Below are 19931 nucleotides of genomic sequence, written 5' to 3' on the forward strand. Positions count from 1 at the left end.
AATCATCACAACTGAATTGGTTTATGGATGCTTTTAAAGAGTATCTTATAGATCCACACCAGAGTCATGATGGAGGAACGCACGTGCACATGGTGCTCCCAGAAATGTGTGACGCTTTGTCATTTCCAGTCAAATGAGTTATTAAAGTGGAAACGCAGCATTATCCGCACATTGTTTTTGCGATATTCTGATTTTTCGCATAAATTAAATTCAAAACTTGGATGGAAACATGGATAATGACATGAACATTACTGATTCAATTCTTTGATACATATATTCTGTTTAAGTTACACTTCTTCCTCGTTTTAAAACAGAAGGTTTCCCTGATATAAAAATACACACAAAAAAACACAGCAGAACAAAATATACCAAAACATAAAAAGAAGCAATGCAAAACATAAAACTAAACAAAGTAAAACAAAACACAAAACAAAACATAAAAAGCTAAACTAAAAATCAAGTAACACCACTGCTGAAAAAACAAGTAAAAGACTACAGACCAGTCTCTCTCATCCCATTGATGGAAAAAACCCTTGAAAGGGACCTTTTCAATCAGATCTCTCACAGAACAAGGTGCTGGATGACAATCAGTCAGGCTTCAAAAGTGGACACTCCACTGAGTCGCTGAGACAGGCGAAAGCTGAATCTAGATCATCCGTTCTGATTCTGCTGGACCTTTCTGCTGCCTTTGACACAGTCAACCATCAGATCCTACTCTCCACCCTCTCTAGGAACTGTGCTTACTGGTTTAATTCCTATCTCTCATGTAGGTTATTTAAGGTAGCCCGGAGAGGTGAGGTATCCAGTTCACATCAGCTACTTACTGGGGTACCTCAGGGTTAAGTGCTTGGGCCACTTCTCTTTTCTATATACACAACATCACTGGGACCCATCATTTAAGCACATGGTTTCTCTCACCACTGCTATGCCGATGACACACAACTCTACTTGTCTTTCCAGCCCAACAACACTGCAGTGACCACTCGAATCGCTGCCTGCCAGGCAGACATCTCTGCCTGGATGAAGGAACACCACCTGCAACTCAATCCAGCGAAGACTGAGTTCCGCGTCTTTCCAGCCAACCCTGCTGTTGAACACAAGATCACTGTTCAGTTGGGTTCAACTACAGTAACGCCTTCCAAAATGGTAAGAAATCTGGGGGTAACCATTGATAACCATCTCAATTTCACAGACCAAACCTCAAACACAGCATGATTAAGTAGATTTACACTCTACAACATCATGAAAATAAGACCCTTCCTCTCTGATCGTGCCACACAACTTCTTGTTCAGTCACTTGTCATAACTACACTGGATTACTGTAACGCTCTCATTGCAGGAATCCCTGCATGGGATTCCTGCATTAGACCCCTGAAAATGATCCAGAATGCAGCAGCACGTCTGGTCTGCAACGAACCAAAGAGAGCGCATGTTACACCATTCCTTGTCTCTCTTCACTGGCTGCCAGTTGCTGCATGGATCAAATTCAAGGGTCATTTGGTCTGCTCCAGCATACCTAAAATAATTTCTTCTGAGCTACACGCCCACCAAAAGCCTGCGGTCAGTTAAGGAACGTCGCCTTGTTGTATCAACAAAAAGAGGCACCAAAACACTTACCCGGACTTTTGGCTTCATTGTACCACGTTAGTGGAATGAAGTTCCCAACTCCATCCGTGAAGCTGACTTCAAAAAATGGCTAAAACACATCTTTTCCATGAGCACTTAACTAAAAGATTCTTGTTGCACTTTAATCTGCCTTGAATACTACTATTCTGATACTAGTGAAACTTCGTAATATGGCATTTTTCGTACCACTGCCTCTGTCAAGGTGATTCGCTTACAATGTATTTCTCTTTTGTAAGTCATTTTGGATAAAAGCAAAAATACAAAAATCAAAACAAAGCAAAACAAAACATAAACAGAAGCAAAGAAAACATAAAACTAAACAAAGTAAAACAAAACACAAAACAAATTAAAATATAAAAAGCAAAGCAAAACTAAAAAAAACAAAAAAAAAACAAAAGCATAAAAAATGTTTAAGAAAAAAACAGAAAACAATACAAAACATAAATCAAAATATAAAAAGAAGCAAAACCAAAACAAATCACAAAATAAAAAAGCAAAACAAAAAATAAAAAACAAAGCAAAACAAAACACAGAACATAACAGAACAAAGTGCATCAAAACAAAACATAAAACAAAGCGAAGGAAACAACATAAAACAATTAAAAGGATAAACTAAAAACAAAAAATATAAAACAATGCAAAATTAAATACAACAAAGCAAAACAAAACTTAAAACAAATGAATTAAAACAAAACACAAAATTAAGCAAAACAAACTAAACATAAAGCAAAACACATAACATAAAACAAAGCTTTGTATGTTATTGATGTGACATACCTCTCTGACGAGACAGTTGTGTGAGTTGAGATCTCGATGGATGATGTTCATGGAGTGCAGATACGCCTGAGTGGGAGAAATGACTGTCAGTTTACCAGATGTAACATTAAACATGCAGCAATCTCCAGTAATACACAGGACTGAACATGTGACTGTACAGGAGCTGATTGGCCAGCAGAGGCCAGTAAAGAGTGTGTCAGTGATCGGTCAGCACTCACCATTCCAGACGCGATGTCTTTGGCAAAACTCACTCTCTGTTTCCACGGATAATTACTGTCCTGTATAAATGACACACATTCACATTGAGAAAGCTCAAAGAGTGTACCGTCCTTCACAGTGCTGAAAATAATACAGTAAAAGAGCATCAGTTAAAAGCAACGCATGAACAAACGCACCATTTTCATGATGATTTCTCTCAGGGTTCCTCCTTTGATGTACTCGGCAATGAAGTTGAGCCGTTTGTCTTTGTAGAGGACGCCGATGAACTTCAGCACGTTAGGATGATCTAAACATCGCATCACCTTCACCTGAACACACACAAACAACAGGAACGATAAACATCACCTCTGTCCAAAACAAAGCCTGCATCAATGATGGTAATCTTCAGAAACTTCACTTTAACTTTTCTTTAACAATATATGCTGTAATATATTAAATACAATATGTAAAAGCTTTTCTTAACAGCCGAGGACCAGTAACGGGTTCAAAACAGAATGAGAAAGATCAAAACTGAAGGTGTCTGAACATTTTTGACCTGTGCTCCGATGGGAGACAAATTGGTTATGACGGAATTCACGTGCAGGTCTGTGAATAATTCACTGACAGAATGAACCTGTTAAATCACCCGATACTTCCCTTTTAAATGCAATTGAACAACTGTTCCACACAATCACATAAACACAGTGAATTATGTGCACTGAACAAACTAATGACAGATAAACGAGTGTTAGCTGATGTCAAAGACTTTCTTTCATCTGTTAAAGCGGCAGTGTTTACAGTGAAAGCTGTTGACAGACTAATGAGGGTCTAGTGTACACTACAGACTACTTCTCATGTAACCCCTGTGTAATCTGAGTAAATGAGGGGGAACGCTGCACAACAAACACCACCACACTCTACTCCTCCACACTTATAATAAATACACTGTTTTATGTTTGGTATCTGCTTAGAGGACTTTGGCTTCTAGTACACACTAGATTTGTCCTCTAAGTGCAGTTGTGTGTGTTGTGTGTGTGTGTGTGTGTGTGTCGTCACCTCTTTGAGGAAGGTCCTTTGTGTTTCTTCATCGAATCGAATGAGCTCCTTCATCACCATCACCTCACCTGTCTCTCTGTGTGTCACCTGATCAACACACAAACAATCCATACATCAGAATGGAATACCAGCATACTGTGCATGTGTGTGTGTATATTTACTGCTGCAGAGAGTTTAGTGTGTGTTGTCACCTTTATGGCTTGTCCAAAGCAGCCCTTCCCGAGCACCTCTCCATGAATGAGATCAGACGCTCGGAATATTCTGTGTGTGGGGTTTGACACGACTCGCAGCGACTCTGAACGGCCGATGTCTTTCCTCAGAGACACCGGTGATGGCGTGTTACTCGAGCATGGTGATTTGTCAATACTGTAGCTACGCCTGTGCAAAACATCAACAAAACAACTCTTAAAAATGAAATACAAGGCAACGGAAAACTTACATTCAATTCACATTTCAAGATGATATTAACTGTGCTTTAAAAGTTCCTACTCCATTAAAGATATTACTGAAATAAGTGTCGTGAGTTATCGCACCGGTCTCTGTGACAGCTCTAAACTCTGTAAACAACAAATAAAAATGTGTCCTCGAGGCACGGACAATGACGCTTTCTGCCTGTCAATCATTTTGCACATTGTCATGCTCATTTTTTAAGCTTAATGCCATTTTTAAGCCATGTTGTTCATTACATTTGTCAGTTGAGGGCGCTATTTTGAATCATTTTTCAGAGTAACTAATCTGTGAGTCATTTTAATATAAATGTTGTTATATTTTTGTTTGTTCACAATGTACAATAAGGTGCTATTCATTAACATTAGTAAACACATTCCTATACACTGATCAGCAACAACATTAAATCCACATACTATCATGTAGGTCCCCCTCATGCTGCCAAAACAGCAATGACCCATCGATGAATGGACTCCACAAGACCTCTAAAGGTGTCCTGTGGTATCTGGCACTAAGATGTTGGCAGCAGATCCTTCAAGTCCTGTAAGTTGCGAGGTTGGGCCTCCATGGATCATACTTGTTGGTCCAGTACATCCCATAGATGCTCAATCAGATTGAGATCTGGGCAATTTGGAGGCAAAGTCAACACCTTAAACTCTTCGTCATGTTCCTCAAACCATTCCCAAACTATTTTTGCAGTGTGGTAGTGCACATTATCCTGCTGAAAGAGGCCACTGCCATCAGGGAATACTACTACCATGAAGGGGTGTACCTGGTCTGCAATGATGTTTAGGTAGGTGACACGTGTCAAAGTAACATCCACATGAAAGCTAGAACCCAAGGTTTCCCAGCAGAACATTGCCCAGAGCATCACTCTGCCTCCGCTGGCCTGTCTTCTTCATCCTGCTGCCATTTCTTCCCCAGGTAAATGATGCACACTCACCTGGCCGTCCACATGATCTAAAAGAAAACGTGATGCATCACATCAAGCCACCTTCTTCCACTGCTCCATGGTCCAGTTCTGACGCTCACGTGCCCATTGTAGGTGCTGTCAGTGCTGGACAGGGGTCAGCATGGGAACTCTGAACATATTCAGCAAGCTGTGATGCACTGTGTGTTCTGACACCTTTCTATCATGACCAGCATTACGTTTATCAGCAATTTGTACTACAGTAGCTCTTCTGTGGGATCAGACCAGATGGGCTAGCCTTCGCTCTCCACCCACATCAATGAGTCTTGGGCTCCAGTTCACCGGTTGTCCTTCCTTGGACTACTTTTGGTAGTTACTAACCACTGCATACCGGGAACACCCCACAAGACCTGCCGTTTTGGAGATGCTCTGACCCAGTGGTCAAGCCATCACAATTTGGCCCTAGTCAAAGTCGCTCAGATCCATACGCTTGCCCATTTATCCTGCTTCCAACACATGAAATTCAAGAACTGACTGTTCACTTGCTGCCTAATATATCCCACCCCTTGTCAGGTGCCATTGTAACGAGATAATAAATGTTATTCACTTCACCTGTCAGTGGTTTTAATGTTGTGGCTGATCAGTGTATATTCACTCTACATCATCACATTGAGAATCAAAAAAATGTCATCAACTTTAATTGAAATGTCACAACTGTCTCTTCTGAAAAGACTTGTGCTGATGTAACCATAAACTAAATGGACTAACAATACCATAGCCAATCAAATATTGCTAAATAAAATCATGTCCCACTTTAGAACTGAAGAAATGGCCGCATCAATTAATTGTCCAATTGGACACATCCTCAAGCCACATCTAATGGACCTCTGGCCAAAATATCTGTCTATCTTCATGTGGTCTTCAAGTAGTAAAACTCTCTTGTGTTTATTAAATACTAAATCCAGCGACACCAAACCACACCAGAACACATCATCAGAATCGTTCAAAATCATTTGAGCATGTCCACATCATATGCTAATGTTGTGAATATTGATGTGTACTGACGTGATTATGCGTGAGCGCAGGTTGTTAATGTCCTTGCTCGGGGGTCGCGTGATGGGTGTGACGGGGCTCGGCCCCTCAGACAGCGGTGTTGGGCCATCGACCTGATCCTCTGAGGGCCTGGGGTCATGAGGGTCATGTTCGATAGTCAGCTGAAGCAGTCGACTCGTTTCCTGAATGAGTAAATCAATCTGACACACACATATGAAGGTTAAAAGCTTAGAGTAAAACAATACTGTCTTTAACTACTAACATTAAAATACATGCAATACAATATATTTCTTGTGTAACTACATGTTGTTCTGCAAAATTCTCACAAGATTCACTTTTGCTGCAACAAAGGTTGAGGTATAGGTTGGTTTAAGAGTAGGGGTCAGGTTAGGGGTTAGGGTTGGGGTAAGGTTAACAGTGTAACTACAGATATAGTTAAATGCAGGTACTAACAATGCAACAACATGAATGTACATAGTAAGTACATTGTCTCAAATGTTTAAGTGTATACAGCATCAAGAAAAAGTATGTGAACCCTTTGGAATTAGCTGGTTTTCTGCATTAATTGGTCATAAATTCTGATCTCATCTTCATCAAAGTCACAGGTATAGACAAACACAATGTGCTTAAGCTAACAACACAAACAAATATAATCTTTCATGTCTTTATAGAACACATCCCATTAAACAAAAGTAAGTGAACCCTTGGACTTAATATCTGGTCAATCCTTCTTTGGCAGCAATAACCTCAATCAAGTGTTTCAGTAGCTGTGGATTACACCTGCACAACGTTCTGAAGGAATTCTGGCCCATTCTTCCTCACAGAACTGTTTCAGTTGAGACATATTCTAAAGATCTCTGGTGTGAACGACCTCTCATGAGGTCATTCCACAACACCTCTATTGGGTTCATGTCTGGGTTCTGACTGGGACACTCCAAAAGATGGATTTAATTTTTTTTGAAGTCATTCTCTAGTGGATTTACTTATATTTAGGGTCATGGTCCTGCTGCATCACCCAACTTCTACTGAGTTTCAGCTGGCGCACAGCCACCCTGATGTTATCCTGTAGGATATCTTGATAAACTGTTAAATTCATTCTTTCCTTGAAGATGGCAAGCGGTCCAGGTCCTGAAGCAGCAAGGTAGCCCCAAATCATGATGCTCCCTCCACCGTAATTCACCGTTGAGATGATGTTTTCATATTGGTATTCGGTTCTCTTTTTATGCAGTATGTAGTGCTGTGTGTTCTTTCCAAACAATTCAACCTTTTCCATCCCTATGCATGTATGTGTATGCATGCTTGTTTTGTGTTCTCTTCTCTGTTTCCCTCTCTTTTTACACACTCTGATTAGGTTGCTGTTATTGGTTATCTGGGCTGCCAATCTTAATTACCCTAATGACATCATCTCCACTCTCCACCAATGGATGGCCTTTCCTTCCCTTTAAAAGCTGTTTGAATCCATGTGTTTGGAGCCTTTTTTCCTTTGATGACAGCTTTACTTGTTAGCTTCTGATTTTGTGTATTGTCCCTGGTTCTTTGTGACCTTGTATATTCTTTATGTATACTGACAAAGTCACTCGTTACCCATTTATTAGCTTTTGTTGACATGATTAGCCTATGGGGTTCACATACTTTTTCCAACCTACACTGCAAATGTTTGAATGATGTATTCAGTATGTACAAGAACAATACAATAATTTGTGTGTTATTAGTTAAAACAGATTGTGTTTGTTCATTATTGTAACTTAGATGAAGGTCAAACCAGATTTTAAGACAATTGTAAACATCAGGCTTCAAATACTTCATCTTGCCACTTTAGTAGTTAAAGACACCTAATAAAAGTGAGTTCAGTACAAGTTATTCATTGTATTCTGACACATTTCAGAACACAATGTGTAAACGTGTGTTAATGTTAATGATTATGAACTTGCTTATATAGTATATTTCGTCCTAATTGTTAATAAAGCAATAAGACTCTTGACAGTGGGCACAACAGTGATTTTACACGGCCACACTCTTTGCTCATTTGTTGCTGCTTATTTGCATAAAAGTTAATGAGCGCTATTTCTCACGTCGCCTCAAATTCCCATTTAAAATAAATGACTTCTGGTTGCTGTCGCTGCAGATCGCAGTCAGTGTGAATGCTCCTTTAGTGTTCTTTACCTCGTCTAGAGGAACGTTCTGAATGGGGGTTCCGTTGATTTCTAGGATTCGGTCACCAACATGAATTGAGTTCTTCACATCTGGACTGATGCATTCTGGGTCCACCCTGAACACACACACAAAATGTAACCATCAATGAGTACGAATCAGATCAATATGAGCAACATGAGAAGGTTAGAGGTCAATTATCAAATCAGATATTTTTAGAGATATACTGTACAGGTCAATAGTTTAGACACACTTTTGGAACAAAAGGTTTTTAAAATCATATAAGAAACATAACTCTGTCAAATGTCTCCAAAACGTTGAAATGGTAATAGTGTACGATGTATCAGAGATCATATATCGATTTTGGTCTGATAAGAACCATCGATTCTTCGAAGAACTCACAAGGAATCAGTTTTTCCAAATGAAACATAGTACAATATTTTGAGATATACTATATCTCAATTTTGGAAACATTACGTCATTTCCACCACACCAAACAACTGTGCCCCTAATAAAGATTTTTTATTTATTTATTTTTAAATAGTGTACTTGTTAAAAATCACCAAATTATACAAAAAAGTGTGAAAATTTCATTTAATTTTGTGTCTTTAGGATACATTAAATGTTAGTTATGAAATTTGCCTTAGCAAAACAAAAAAGTTGTCAATTCTATGTTAAAAAAACATTAAAAAATTAAATTTCCAGCACAGAATTATATTAAAATAGAATTTGAGATATGCTGGAAATAACACTGTGGTGGGAATTTTCATGACTTTCAGAAACACACTCACTCACTCACACATACTGTCTCGCACTCACTCACTCACTCACTCAAACACTCACTCACTCACTCACTCACTCACTCACTCACTCTCACACACACACACACACTCACTCACACACACACACTTTCACTCACTCAACCACTCACTCACACACTCACTCACACACTCACTCACACAATCACTCACACAATCACTCACACACACTCACTGTGCCACTCTGACGGTGTGGTTGTGTTCGGGGCTGTCGCCATAAGAACCGGGTCCCTGATCAATGGAGACGGAGAGTCCACGTTTGCCATCAGTGGCAGGAATAGAGACCAGAGTGACTGTGTGAGGAATTCTGGAGCATGGAGAGTCCGGCAGAGTGACTGGAGTGATGATAGTCTGATAATAACAGTGACCGCTAGAGAGAGACACAGTAAAATGTGTTATTATCCTCAAGACTGTTCTCAGTTCATACATTCACCTTATTTACCCACATTTATTACAAGTGTTTATTTAAATCCCGCAGCACACTACATCCCAGAATAATTCAGAATCATACAGCAGTGTATCTGATTTTCATTCAAAATAACGCAGTGTGTTGAAGACAAATGTGCTGTCACTATGACTACAAGCATAGATGTATACTGGTCTTGATTTTCTATAACAATGAAATCATTGTTATTGTTTTGGATGAGATGTTAAACCGTGGTCCTGACAGTCATTGGTCACTAAATCCCAGGGCACTTCTTGTAAAGAGTAGGGGTTTAACCCCGGTGTCCTGGCCAAATTCCCCCATAGCCTCTTATCAATCATGACTTCCTAATAATCCCCATTCATTAATTGGCTGTATCACTCTACTCTCTCCTCTCCACCAATAGCTGGTGTGTGGTGAGAGTACTGGTGCATTATGGCTGCCGTCGCATCACTCAGGTGGATGCTGCACACTGGTGGTGGTTGAGGAGATTCCCCTGTTCACCGTGTAAAGCACTTTGAGTGTAGTGTCAGAAAAGCACTATATAAATGTAAAATTCATATGAATCAAACAGGCCAATATAACATTTCATGTAAACCTTTTTATCTCACATACAATATTACAGTACATGCATTTCTATTTCCAAATTATTACGCATGAAAGTAAACCTCAACGCTAAACTGACAAACTGACAAAAACTCTTAGGAGAACTCCTAATGGCAAGATACACATTTGTTGTCTTCTTTGGTGCTCCTCATATATTAGTGTTTAAATGTTGACTGCAGTGCATTAAACGTTTTGAGACTCACCAGTAAAGTTTGGACCTCTCCACCAAAGCGTATGTGTCTCCATCACCGATGAATGCATGACAGTTCAGACACGTGAAGCATTCTGGGTGATATTTCTGTTCCCCGGCAACCTGCAACACAACAATCACACACCCACTGACATCAGAGACATGAACAGTTCACATTTATACAGCTAATGAAGATTTTTTGGATTATGATGTGAAACACATGCACAGCACCCATAGAGACTCATTATTAACTGCAGTATACATGTTAGGACTGCATTGGTTCAACCAGAGGTCTGGGGCCCATTAAAGGCCCAAATATACTTGGTCCATGTCATTGGTAGGTGTGACCTGAAGATCCACCCACTTTTGAGGCTGGCATCCAATTCCCATTCAGTGAGTTAAGATCAGTCCACATGAACACACCGGCGTGTAGAGTTATTAGCGGGTGTTATATCAGCTTTTGAATGAAGAACAAAGAAAACTTTTCCAGAAGTATATCGGGCCTCAGCAAACTTTCAAGTTGGCGACAAGATGACTTAAATTCTTTCAAATAAACATTTCCTTGAAAATGCTGATAAAATGTCAAGATATTTCACAAAATGAATTGTGATTAACTAGTCAAAAAGGTTGACAACCACTGATCTGGTGGAAGAACGACACTTCCATTAATAAGATAAGGTTTGAAATAAAATGTTAATATTTTTTAAATAGCACCGTCCTTCCAAATAACAGCTTTCAGCTGAGATTACATTCACTATAGAGCACACACGTCTGTTTCTGGAAGTTTACTTTACTCCATAGGTGCATTGAGTTTTGGTATATGCTTCTATTGAAGTCATCAGTTTACATCATTTCAACGACATTTCTTGAAAAACATCTAAAACATGTTTTATAGTGGGATTCCTGATGAAGAACTATACTACCCATGATCCAGCAGAGAAAGATCCACCAATCAGAGAATCACAGCAAACGAAGCTCACCAAAAGAGCTCTGCAGTGATCGCCCACTCCCATGACACACTATGAATGATACAATCGAGTCTCAATCTACTGAATACTTTGCAAAAAATATAATGTCTTGATTCACCTCAGCGCAGGTTGGTTTGGTTCATGGCTTTTAACTCTTTAATGAAGGATTTCATGAGATCACTATGGTACAAATGAATGGGAAAAATACTTCCGGAAACAAAGACGGCTGAGAAAGTGTGTGGGCACTGTTGCGCTCTAATACAGCCTCTGAACCCTCATAGTTTAATAGAACTGTCATTTGCATTTATTTCCATAAAAAGAAGAAAGACTAAACCCACAGGGAATGAGGGATGCAAATGGATGCTAACGCTCAGAACTGAATTACAAATCACCAAACTAGTGAAAGTACCTGAAATCTATCTGATGGTAGTCTGCTCAACTCATAATAATAAGTGCAAATGTACATTAAACCTACAACAAATTAATTCTCACCTCTCTTTATTCAACTGAGAATAAACACAGTCAGTCAGTCAAATGTTTGCCAGGACTTTCACCAGTTTACATCATCAATCATGTTCTCTTTGAAGAGTCTCCAGAGATCCTGGGCTTTCAGGAGCAGTCTAGAACTTTGACCAAAAATAATCTAAATGAATTCAAAGCTTTCTTTCAGTTTTATACTTAAGAACAATGTGTAAATGACACTTATAGACCAGAGGGGAAAATGTGAAGGCATCATACAGTGATGTTTCTTTGTGCCCACTGCTTCATCATTACAGTACCTCACAAACCCTCAGACAACACGGAAAACAGAACGACAGACCACGAACAAACACCCCATACTCACACACCCGTCACGACCACATCTCAAAATACACAACTGTGTGACGCGCACCACCACCCACAGGAAAAACCTGTGATCACAACGCCAACAACCATTCCCAATGAAGTCAATATAGTCGTATCAATAAAAGATCAGTTAAGTAATATCTTACCCGTTTTCTCATCTTAACACAATCTAATTATGGGTCATTCTACAAAACTGTTGCCTGTTAAGTGAGTCATCAATAAATAATGAAGAGAGATGTCATTGTCTTGAAGTTGTGTTAATCAAGAAAATAAAAAACCTGAAGAATGACATCATCTTTTCAGAAAGTGAACTGTACGGTCAAGTAAATGCGTCCTCTATTCAGCCATGTTTAGCTTTGTGATGTGCTTAAAGTGAACTGTCACCATGATATTTGTCGAAATATTAGCATTCAATTCTCTTTCTAATGAACATCTTGAAGTGTCGTGACTTTGAGCACAAGACAAGTACTGTTACTAACATTGTAGATGCTTTTATCAAAAGCAATGTCAAATTAAAAACCCAATCTCCCAATATATGTTGTCATTTCCTCATTTAGCTTAAAGCGCTTATTTGTCAGACATTTTTGATATCGAAACTAAGCACGTATCTCACATAAATGCCATGATATTCCAGGAAACGACCAAACTTTTCATATCTGAAACCTCTTTGGAAAGTTTACCAAATATTCCACTAGTATGTGGGAGAGTTCATGTGATCAAACTGGCAATATCTTGTTCTGCATTGAGTAATTCCACAAGTGTGTGAGTCACAATAACAATCCCATGACTACATCACACACTACACATTGCAAATATAACTGGGCAATACATCTCTCCAGAGGTCATTATGGTCATCTAACCAGCATGAGGTGCTGATAACTTCTCAAAGTAGGCAATCATCACCCCTGTGACCTGAACGAATCACTTTGATTCTTAATGTTTGATCGACTGCACCTGAAAACCCTCACTGACATGACAGAAAACAGCAAGCACACTCTTATGAACTAATAACAGTTCCCAGAATGTCCCAAAAGCACTGTAAGCTCAAGAAGATTGTAGAAACCATTGGCGCCAATGGCCTCTACGATTAACTTAAGTTTACAATGCTTTTGGGAAATACCGCCCTCCTGAGTTAGAGCTGGTTTAGTTGGTGGACTAACATAACCCTGCTGAAACACTCATTCAGTCCACTGGCACAAACCACTCTCACTACACCTTCATTTAAGCAATTAATAAACAATTAAATATAGAGCAGGAACTAAAACTCCGCCTACACAGAGAGCAACATGCTTCTTGAAATTTTCCTGGGGAAATTTTGTTTATTCATTTACAACTAAACACTCTGATCATCTAAACACTGGGGAATTCAGTTTCTCCTGCTAATATACTGGAAGAAAATAGACTACTGTAACACACATCATTGAGTAAATGTTGTTTCAAGTTCTCAAGTAATTATTCAAGATAAGCAAACAGTCATTAATAAAGTAAGAGCAAAGAAACTAATGGAGAAAACACAGTGTGCACCCTAAAGTTGTCCTAATTAAACATTACTTGAAATGTCAAGATTTGGGCTCATAACTCAAATATCAATGCTGCTTGAACTGTTGCAAATAGTTGATTTGTATGATCAAAATTGGAGTTAATTTAACAGCAATTAAATAACAAATCTGAGTTTAGGCTGTTTGCGTCTACCTTAACGTTCAATATGAACACCAAGTTAAGTGAACTTAATTCCACAAGTTTTGGAGACGCCATTACTCGCTCAATTCAGTTGAGTAAATTCAACTTTAGGGTTTTCAGTGCAGCGCTTGAAGTTTTAACCGCAGAATCAAGTATTTAAATAAACATTCAGAAATTGAAAAAACAAATAAAACTACTTAAATTACTGGTCTTTCATGTATGATTATAATACTATTTTAAAGCAAGTAATGTGTGAAAGCAGATAGTATTTTTCTTGTTATTGATGTGTGATTAATATTAATATAAATGACACACTAGACTAGAGGTCCACCAATAGTGGTTTTGCCGGTACAACAACCAAGGTGGTAAAAATGCCAATAACCAATTAATCAGCTGATAGTTTTCCTAATTGATTTATAGAGTGTTATATATATATATATATATATATATATATATATATATATATATATATTCTTATTCTTTCTTTATTATGGTAGAGAAAGAGTCCAAAATGAGTAAAATCCCAGATGCACCAAAGATCTGGTGCATAACACGGGACTTTTAATAAGAAAACAAGCCTGAAACACACCAGGGACTCTTATTTTGAAATGGTGAAATGATGAAAAAACGATCGGCAACTATTGACATTTTATCCATGTTTTTGAAGATAACTGATAGTACCAAAAATAAACTATCGGCACCGATTAATCGGTAAAACCGCTATATCGGTCTACCTCTGCACAAGACAGCGGCAGTCTATTTTAGGCATTTACACTTCAAGTCCGTGTTTACATTAATACCTGACCAAGACTGTTTAGATGCATATTAAGGCAAAAATATAAATAATAATTTAATATAAAAATATTAATAACAAATATGTAATAAAAAAAAGGCCAAATTAATATTGTTGTTTGGCTATATTATAAATGTAAATGATCCGCAGCTATAGACACATCGAGAAACCCCAGACATCAGCACATGTGAATATAGGCCAGTGGGACACATTGTGATGTGATGCTAAAAACGACTCTGAAAACTAGTCAAGGATGAGACTAAATCATTAAGCGTTTAAAATGACTAACTAATGTATTTAACACAAATTCATTATACATTAGAAAACATGACTGTTCAATTGAGAATTTCCCGAACTGCAATATATGCAAATTTCATCATTTCAAACAACGCAGCACAAACAGGATAAATCCAGAAGAACATTATTCATCTTAATGTGAGAAAGATGATGAGGAAATATGAAGCATAGTCATCATTACATTATACAGTCCAACATGCCAAACATTATCAGACAAATGAGCAATAAATCAGGCCACATCTCTCCCATCATCAATCAAAACTGTACTCAACTCTTAATTACTAGAAATGAAAATGAATTGAGCTGCATCTTCTAATCTTTGGTTTAAACGTATCCTTGAATATTTGAATTCTAATTTACCATCAACATCGCAGTCAAACTGTAATTAATCAAATGAAACATGTACAAATCCTTCAAATGAAAATAAGTCATAATCGATGACTCCCATGCGGTGTCTCTCACCTTCTTGTCTCTCTTCCAGAGTTTCAGACAGCAGAAGCTCCAGTAAAACAGATCGCCAACCATGACCACGAGCAAGCGGCCCGAGCTCTGTCTACAGCGCGAAGATCATTCTAGTGACTGCGGCATGAAAACACTACACAGCTGAGAGACGCGCTCGACACACACGCTCAGAGCTGAGCTCATCGTAGAAAGCACCCTCACTCTCACTGTGTGTCTCTCGCACGCTCTATCTCTCTCTGAGTGGGTGACATCATCTGCTGCTGAGCGCATGCGATTCTGCGCAGACACACACACATACACACACACATACCTCCCCCACTCGACCTGACCCTCCCTCGAACACACACACACAATCTCTGTAAGAAAACGAGGTCAAATCTTCAGCCGTGTTACTACAGTATAGTAAAAGAAAAGCTCAGTGTTATGAACACAGCTACTGAAAACTGATCGATCAACCATTCATTCATTAAATTCATTCAATCATTAATCAAAAATGCTTTTGTTCTGAAACCATTTTGAAGTTTGTTTAGCAGGATACTAGTTATGACCTGCAACAGAGGTTTTGCATGTTTTTGTTGCATTTAGTATTGAAATATCGATGTAATGGCACAATTTTCACATATTTAACTGGACCTGTTATGGACTCGTCTTGAGTTGTCTCAGACTCGATTGGCTAAAGACTCTGACTTCACTCGGACTCAGCTGAGGTTCACATGAACCTACACTTGTACATAGGGCCAATTTTGACTTAAAAATGTTAAATACACTTTGCCGCTGTAATGAAACTCCATTCACGTCTCAGTGCATGGCTTTCTGTCATCTGTGCATGAAAACCAACATGCAATAGGACACAATGTTTGTAGGGTAAAGGTGGCTTTATGGTTGAATATATGCGAGGAAGCCAAGACCAAAATAGATACAAGATAGAAGAGATTGTCAACCTTAACTCCTAAATTTCTTACGTTTACAAAAACTATTAATACATAGTACACCTATAGCCAGGTGCATATTGTACAATTTTTATGACCATTTACTGTTGTCACAATCCACGCTGAATGAAGATGAAGAAACTGGAGTCTCTGCAGAAATAAAATAGGTGTTTTCAAACCAGGATGGGCATTTTTCAACTGCTTTAGATGATTTGCTTACTACATTGAGATTCCCTACATTCATTGGACAGTTGAGAAACACCAATCCCGGTCTGAGAACACCCACAGATTGGGAAATACCCATTATTGTTCCACAGAGACCTATACTTCCAATTGACAGCTTTGACTGGGTGTCAGGCCATCGTAGAAGCAATTACACGGCACGTTTAGCTTTCAGTCAACACACGCCAAGAGCACCCACATTTACCTACACTCCATTGAGGCTTATTGTGAGAAAGTGGCATTCAAGTTTACTTGCACTGTATAAGCGGCATACACTTTACTCCCATATACATGCGGCTCTGTCAGTAAACAGCTTTCTCTACAGCAATGTAATTTCCCCACAATGCTCATGTAAATAAAAAACATGGCATCTGAGGAAGACTTTGTGATTTTATTTCCTTTTGCTTCACTTTTTTCCAGATATTCTAGTGTTGTTGTTGTGTTTGGTTTCCTTAACTTCCAATCACAACCTGCAACAGAATTGCGCTGCAATAGTGGGGCTTCCGTCTTATGTCAAACTCCAGGATTCCCCCAATGTATGAGCACAAATACGCGAATGTCAGGGACTGTCGATATTTTACATCGGTGTGTATAAATGAGTATAGTTTATAGTGTATGTGCTTTTCCCACTGTATTGCCAGACATTTTTAATTATTTCTGCTGTGTTGACTTTTTGTTGGATTCCATTCAATGACGTTTGTTATTCGGTCTGTTCACGTAAATGCGCACTCCTCAAGAACCTATAAGAATGCAAGAATTTACATAACCACATAAGCCACATTCTCCAGGAAGAAAACTAGGTGTGTTAAACTTTTCTTTTTATACCTCGAGTGGTGTAAGGAAATCGGCATTCTCGTGTACATGACATTTCAGAACTCATCTTTCTGCAAAAAAACATTTTCTTAAGTTCTGTGTAAACATAGTCCATGTCAATATCCACTCTTCCCCATTGCATGCTAGGCTGAAGCTAGTCTGACAGAGACAGACATTTGACTATCAGCATATCAACTGGTCCACTTTGCAGCTTATTCTGACCAAATATCACCCGAAGAGTCCATCTGACTGACATGTAAAGTGACCAATGTTTGTTTTTTATGTGATTTTGAAGATTGGATTATCTGAAATGATATTGTAAAAGTACCAGAAAAATAGACTGACATGGAGAAAATGGACTTAAGTGATGTTGCAATAGTTTACACAAACATTTAAAACATAAAACAAGGTGGAAATTAGCAGAAATTTTGTAGATTTTGTTAGTCGAATTTATGGCCTTCCAAAAGTAATTTAAATCATGATGAACTCTCAGAATAATTTGAAGGTCTTGTAATGGATATGCAATGTTGGTGGGTTTGGTCTTGGCAGACTAGATTTGCAGACAAACACTGCTGCTTTAGCACAATATGACACATAAAATATTCTTGAAGAAGATCTAGACAAGCAGTGCTGGGGAGGAGGAGGGTTTCAGAGGTAAAAACTCTCATAGCGCTCTGCAGTGAAACCAGCTTATCTCTAAACAACTGAGGAAATTTAAATAATAGACAAAGAGCTTGCACCATGTAGAGTTTCATGACTCCCCGCCTTCGCGCCCGGCCCCGACCAGTAGTGGTCGTTAACCGACCCTATGCCGGTTTCGCATAGCAAGTTAAGTGCTTTGAGCTCCCCCACAGCACAGCTGCCTCGGGTCGAAGCAACACTCCCCGACACGATGTCTCCTGCTCCACCCCACCGCGAGGCTCCACCACCAGGTATGTTAGATGCGATCGTCCCCTTAGTGCCCCTCGCCCAGAGCTGGGACGCGTGGCTAACGCTTTCCAACCCATCGCAGTGGCTGGCCAAGATCATCCGACTCGGCTACGTGATTCAGTTCGCCAGGCGCCAGCCCCGGTTAAGCGGCGTCCACTTTACTTCGGTGCTGGGCGAGAACACCGCCACCCTATGTGCGGAGATCACAGCCCTTCTTCACAAGGGCGCGACACAGCCTGTCCCTCCAGTCGAGATGGGGAAAGGGTTCTGCAGACCTTACTTTATCGTGCCAAAGAAAGGCGGTGGGTTGTGGCCAATCTTGGACCTGCGAGTTTTGAACTGGGCCATACACAGACTCCCATTCAAGATGCTGACGCAGAAACACACTTTGACGTGTGTCCGGCATCAAGATTGGTTTGCGCCAGTAGACCTGAAGGGCATCCACATACTCAACTACCTCAATAACTGGTCGACTGATTCTAGTTGCTGTGCGTGCACAGAGATATGGTGCTCAGGCAACTCAGCCATCTAGGGCTTCTGGTTAACTTCTCCCGGTTTAGAGCATCTCTTTTCTCGGCATGGAGTTAGACTCGGTCTCAATGATAGCGCGCACTCGTTTATGAGGCGGTGCTAAACTGTCTGAAGTCATTCAGGTGGAGGACAGCAGTTCAACTGAAACACTTTCAGAGTCTCCTGGGGCATATGGCTTCCTCAGCAGCAGTCACGCAGCTCGGGTTGATGCATATGAGACCGCTTCAGCACTGGCTTCAGACTTCAGACATCAACTGCATAAAGTTTCTGCTCACCCTGCAGAGGCTATTGCCGTTGATCCAGGGTAAGCATGTGTTGGTCCGGTCCGAAAACACAGCGACAGTAGCATATATAAATCGCAAAGGCGGCGTATGCTCTCGTCGCATGTCGCAACTCGCCCGACATCTCCTCCTCTGGAGTCAGCAGTGGCTGAGGTCGCTGTGGGCCACTCATATCACAGGCAGCCTCAATGCCACAGCAGACACGCTGTCATGGCAGGCAACTCAGTGAAGAGTGGAGACCCCCCGCAGGTGGTCCAGCTGATGAAAAGCACAGGTAGACCTGTTCCCTTCCCGGGAATACTCCCACTCCCCGCTCTGGTATTCCCTGATGGGAGCCCCACTCGGGACAGACGCGCTGGAACACAGCTGGCCCTGGGGGCTGCGCAAATACGCATTCCACCCAGTGAGCCTTCTTGCACAGATACTGTGCAAAGTCAGGGAGGACGAGGTACAAGTCACCCTTGTGGCCCCATACTGGCCCACCCAGACTTGGTTCTCAGACCTCATGCTCCTTGCGACAGCACCTCCCTGGCAGATTCATCTGAGGAAAGAGCTTCTTTCTCAGGGATGGGGCACAATCTGGCACCCACACCCAGACCTCTGGAACCTCCAAGTCTGGCCCTTTGATGGGACGTGGAAGATCTAAGTGGCCTTCCACCAACAGTGCTAGACACGATCACGCAAGCCAGAGCTCCCTCTACCAGGCAGCTTTATGCACTGAAGTGGCGTTTGTTCGCGAATTGGTGTTCTTTCCGAGCTGAAGACCCCCAGAGATGTGCAGTCGGATCAGTGCTTTCCTTCCTGCAGGAGAGGCTTGTGGGGCGGCTGTCCCCCTCCACCTTGAAGGTATACGTTGCTGCTATAGCTGCACACCATGATGCAGTGGATGTAAGTCCCTAGGGAAACACGAGAGGGTTTCCTCA

The 19931-nt window shown here is 40.3% G+C and overlaps 1 protein-coding gene across 2 annotated transcripts in view; it reads right to left on the reverse strand.

The window, feature by feature from the left end:
* LOC127629668 (LIM domain kinase 1-like) overlaps positions 1 to 19931 on the reverse strand; it is a 110072-nt gene that overhangs the window by 7207 nt on the left and 82934 nt on the right. For both annotated transcript variants that reach the window (XM_052106871.1, XM_052106872.1), the window contains 9 exons: positions 10270 to 10379; positions 9212 to 9406; positions 8231 to 8336; positions 6080 to 6267; positions 3849 to 4035; positions 3658 to 3744; positions 2799 to 2930; positions 2622 to 2681; positions 2404 to 2469 (listed from right to left, as the gene is read on the reverse strand). In XM_052106871.1, coding sequence (XP_051962831.1) covers positions 2404 to 2469; positions 2622 to 2681; positions 2799 to 2930; positions 3658 to 3744; positions 3849 to 4035; positions 6080 to 6267; positions 8231 to 8336; positions 9212 to 9406; positions 10270 to 10379 — 1131 coding nt within the window. The remainder of the gene's footprint in view (positions 1 to 2403; positions 2470 to 2621; positions 2682 to 2798; positions 2931 to 3657; positions 3745 to 3848; positions 4036 to 6079; positions 6268 to 8230; positions 8337 to 9211; positions 9407 to 10269; positions 10380 to 19931) is intronic.

The sequence above is a fragment of the Xyrauchen texanus genome, chromosome 36 (assembly GCF_025860055.1).
Source record: "Xyrauchen texanus isolate HMW12.3.18 chromosome 36, RBS_HiC_50CHRs, whole genome shotgun sequence".
NCBI lineage: Eukaryota > Metazoa > Chordata > Actinopteri > Cypriniformes > Catostomidae > Xyrauchen > Xyrauchen texanus.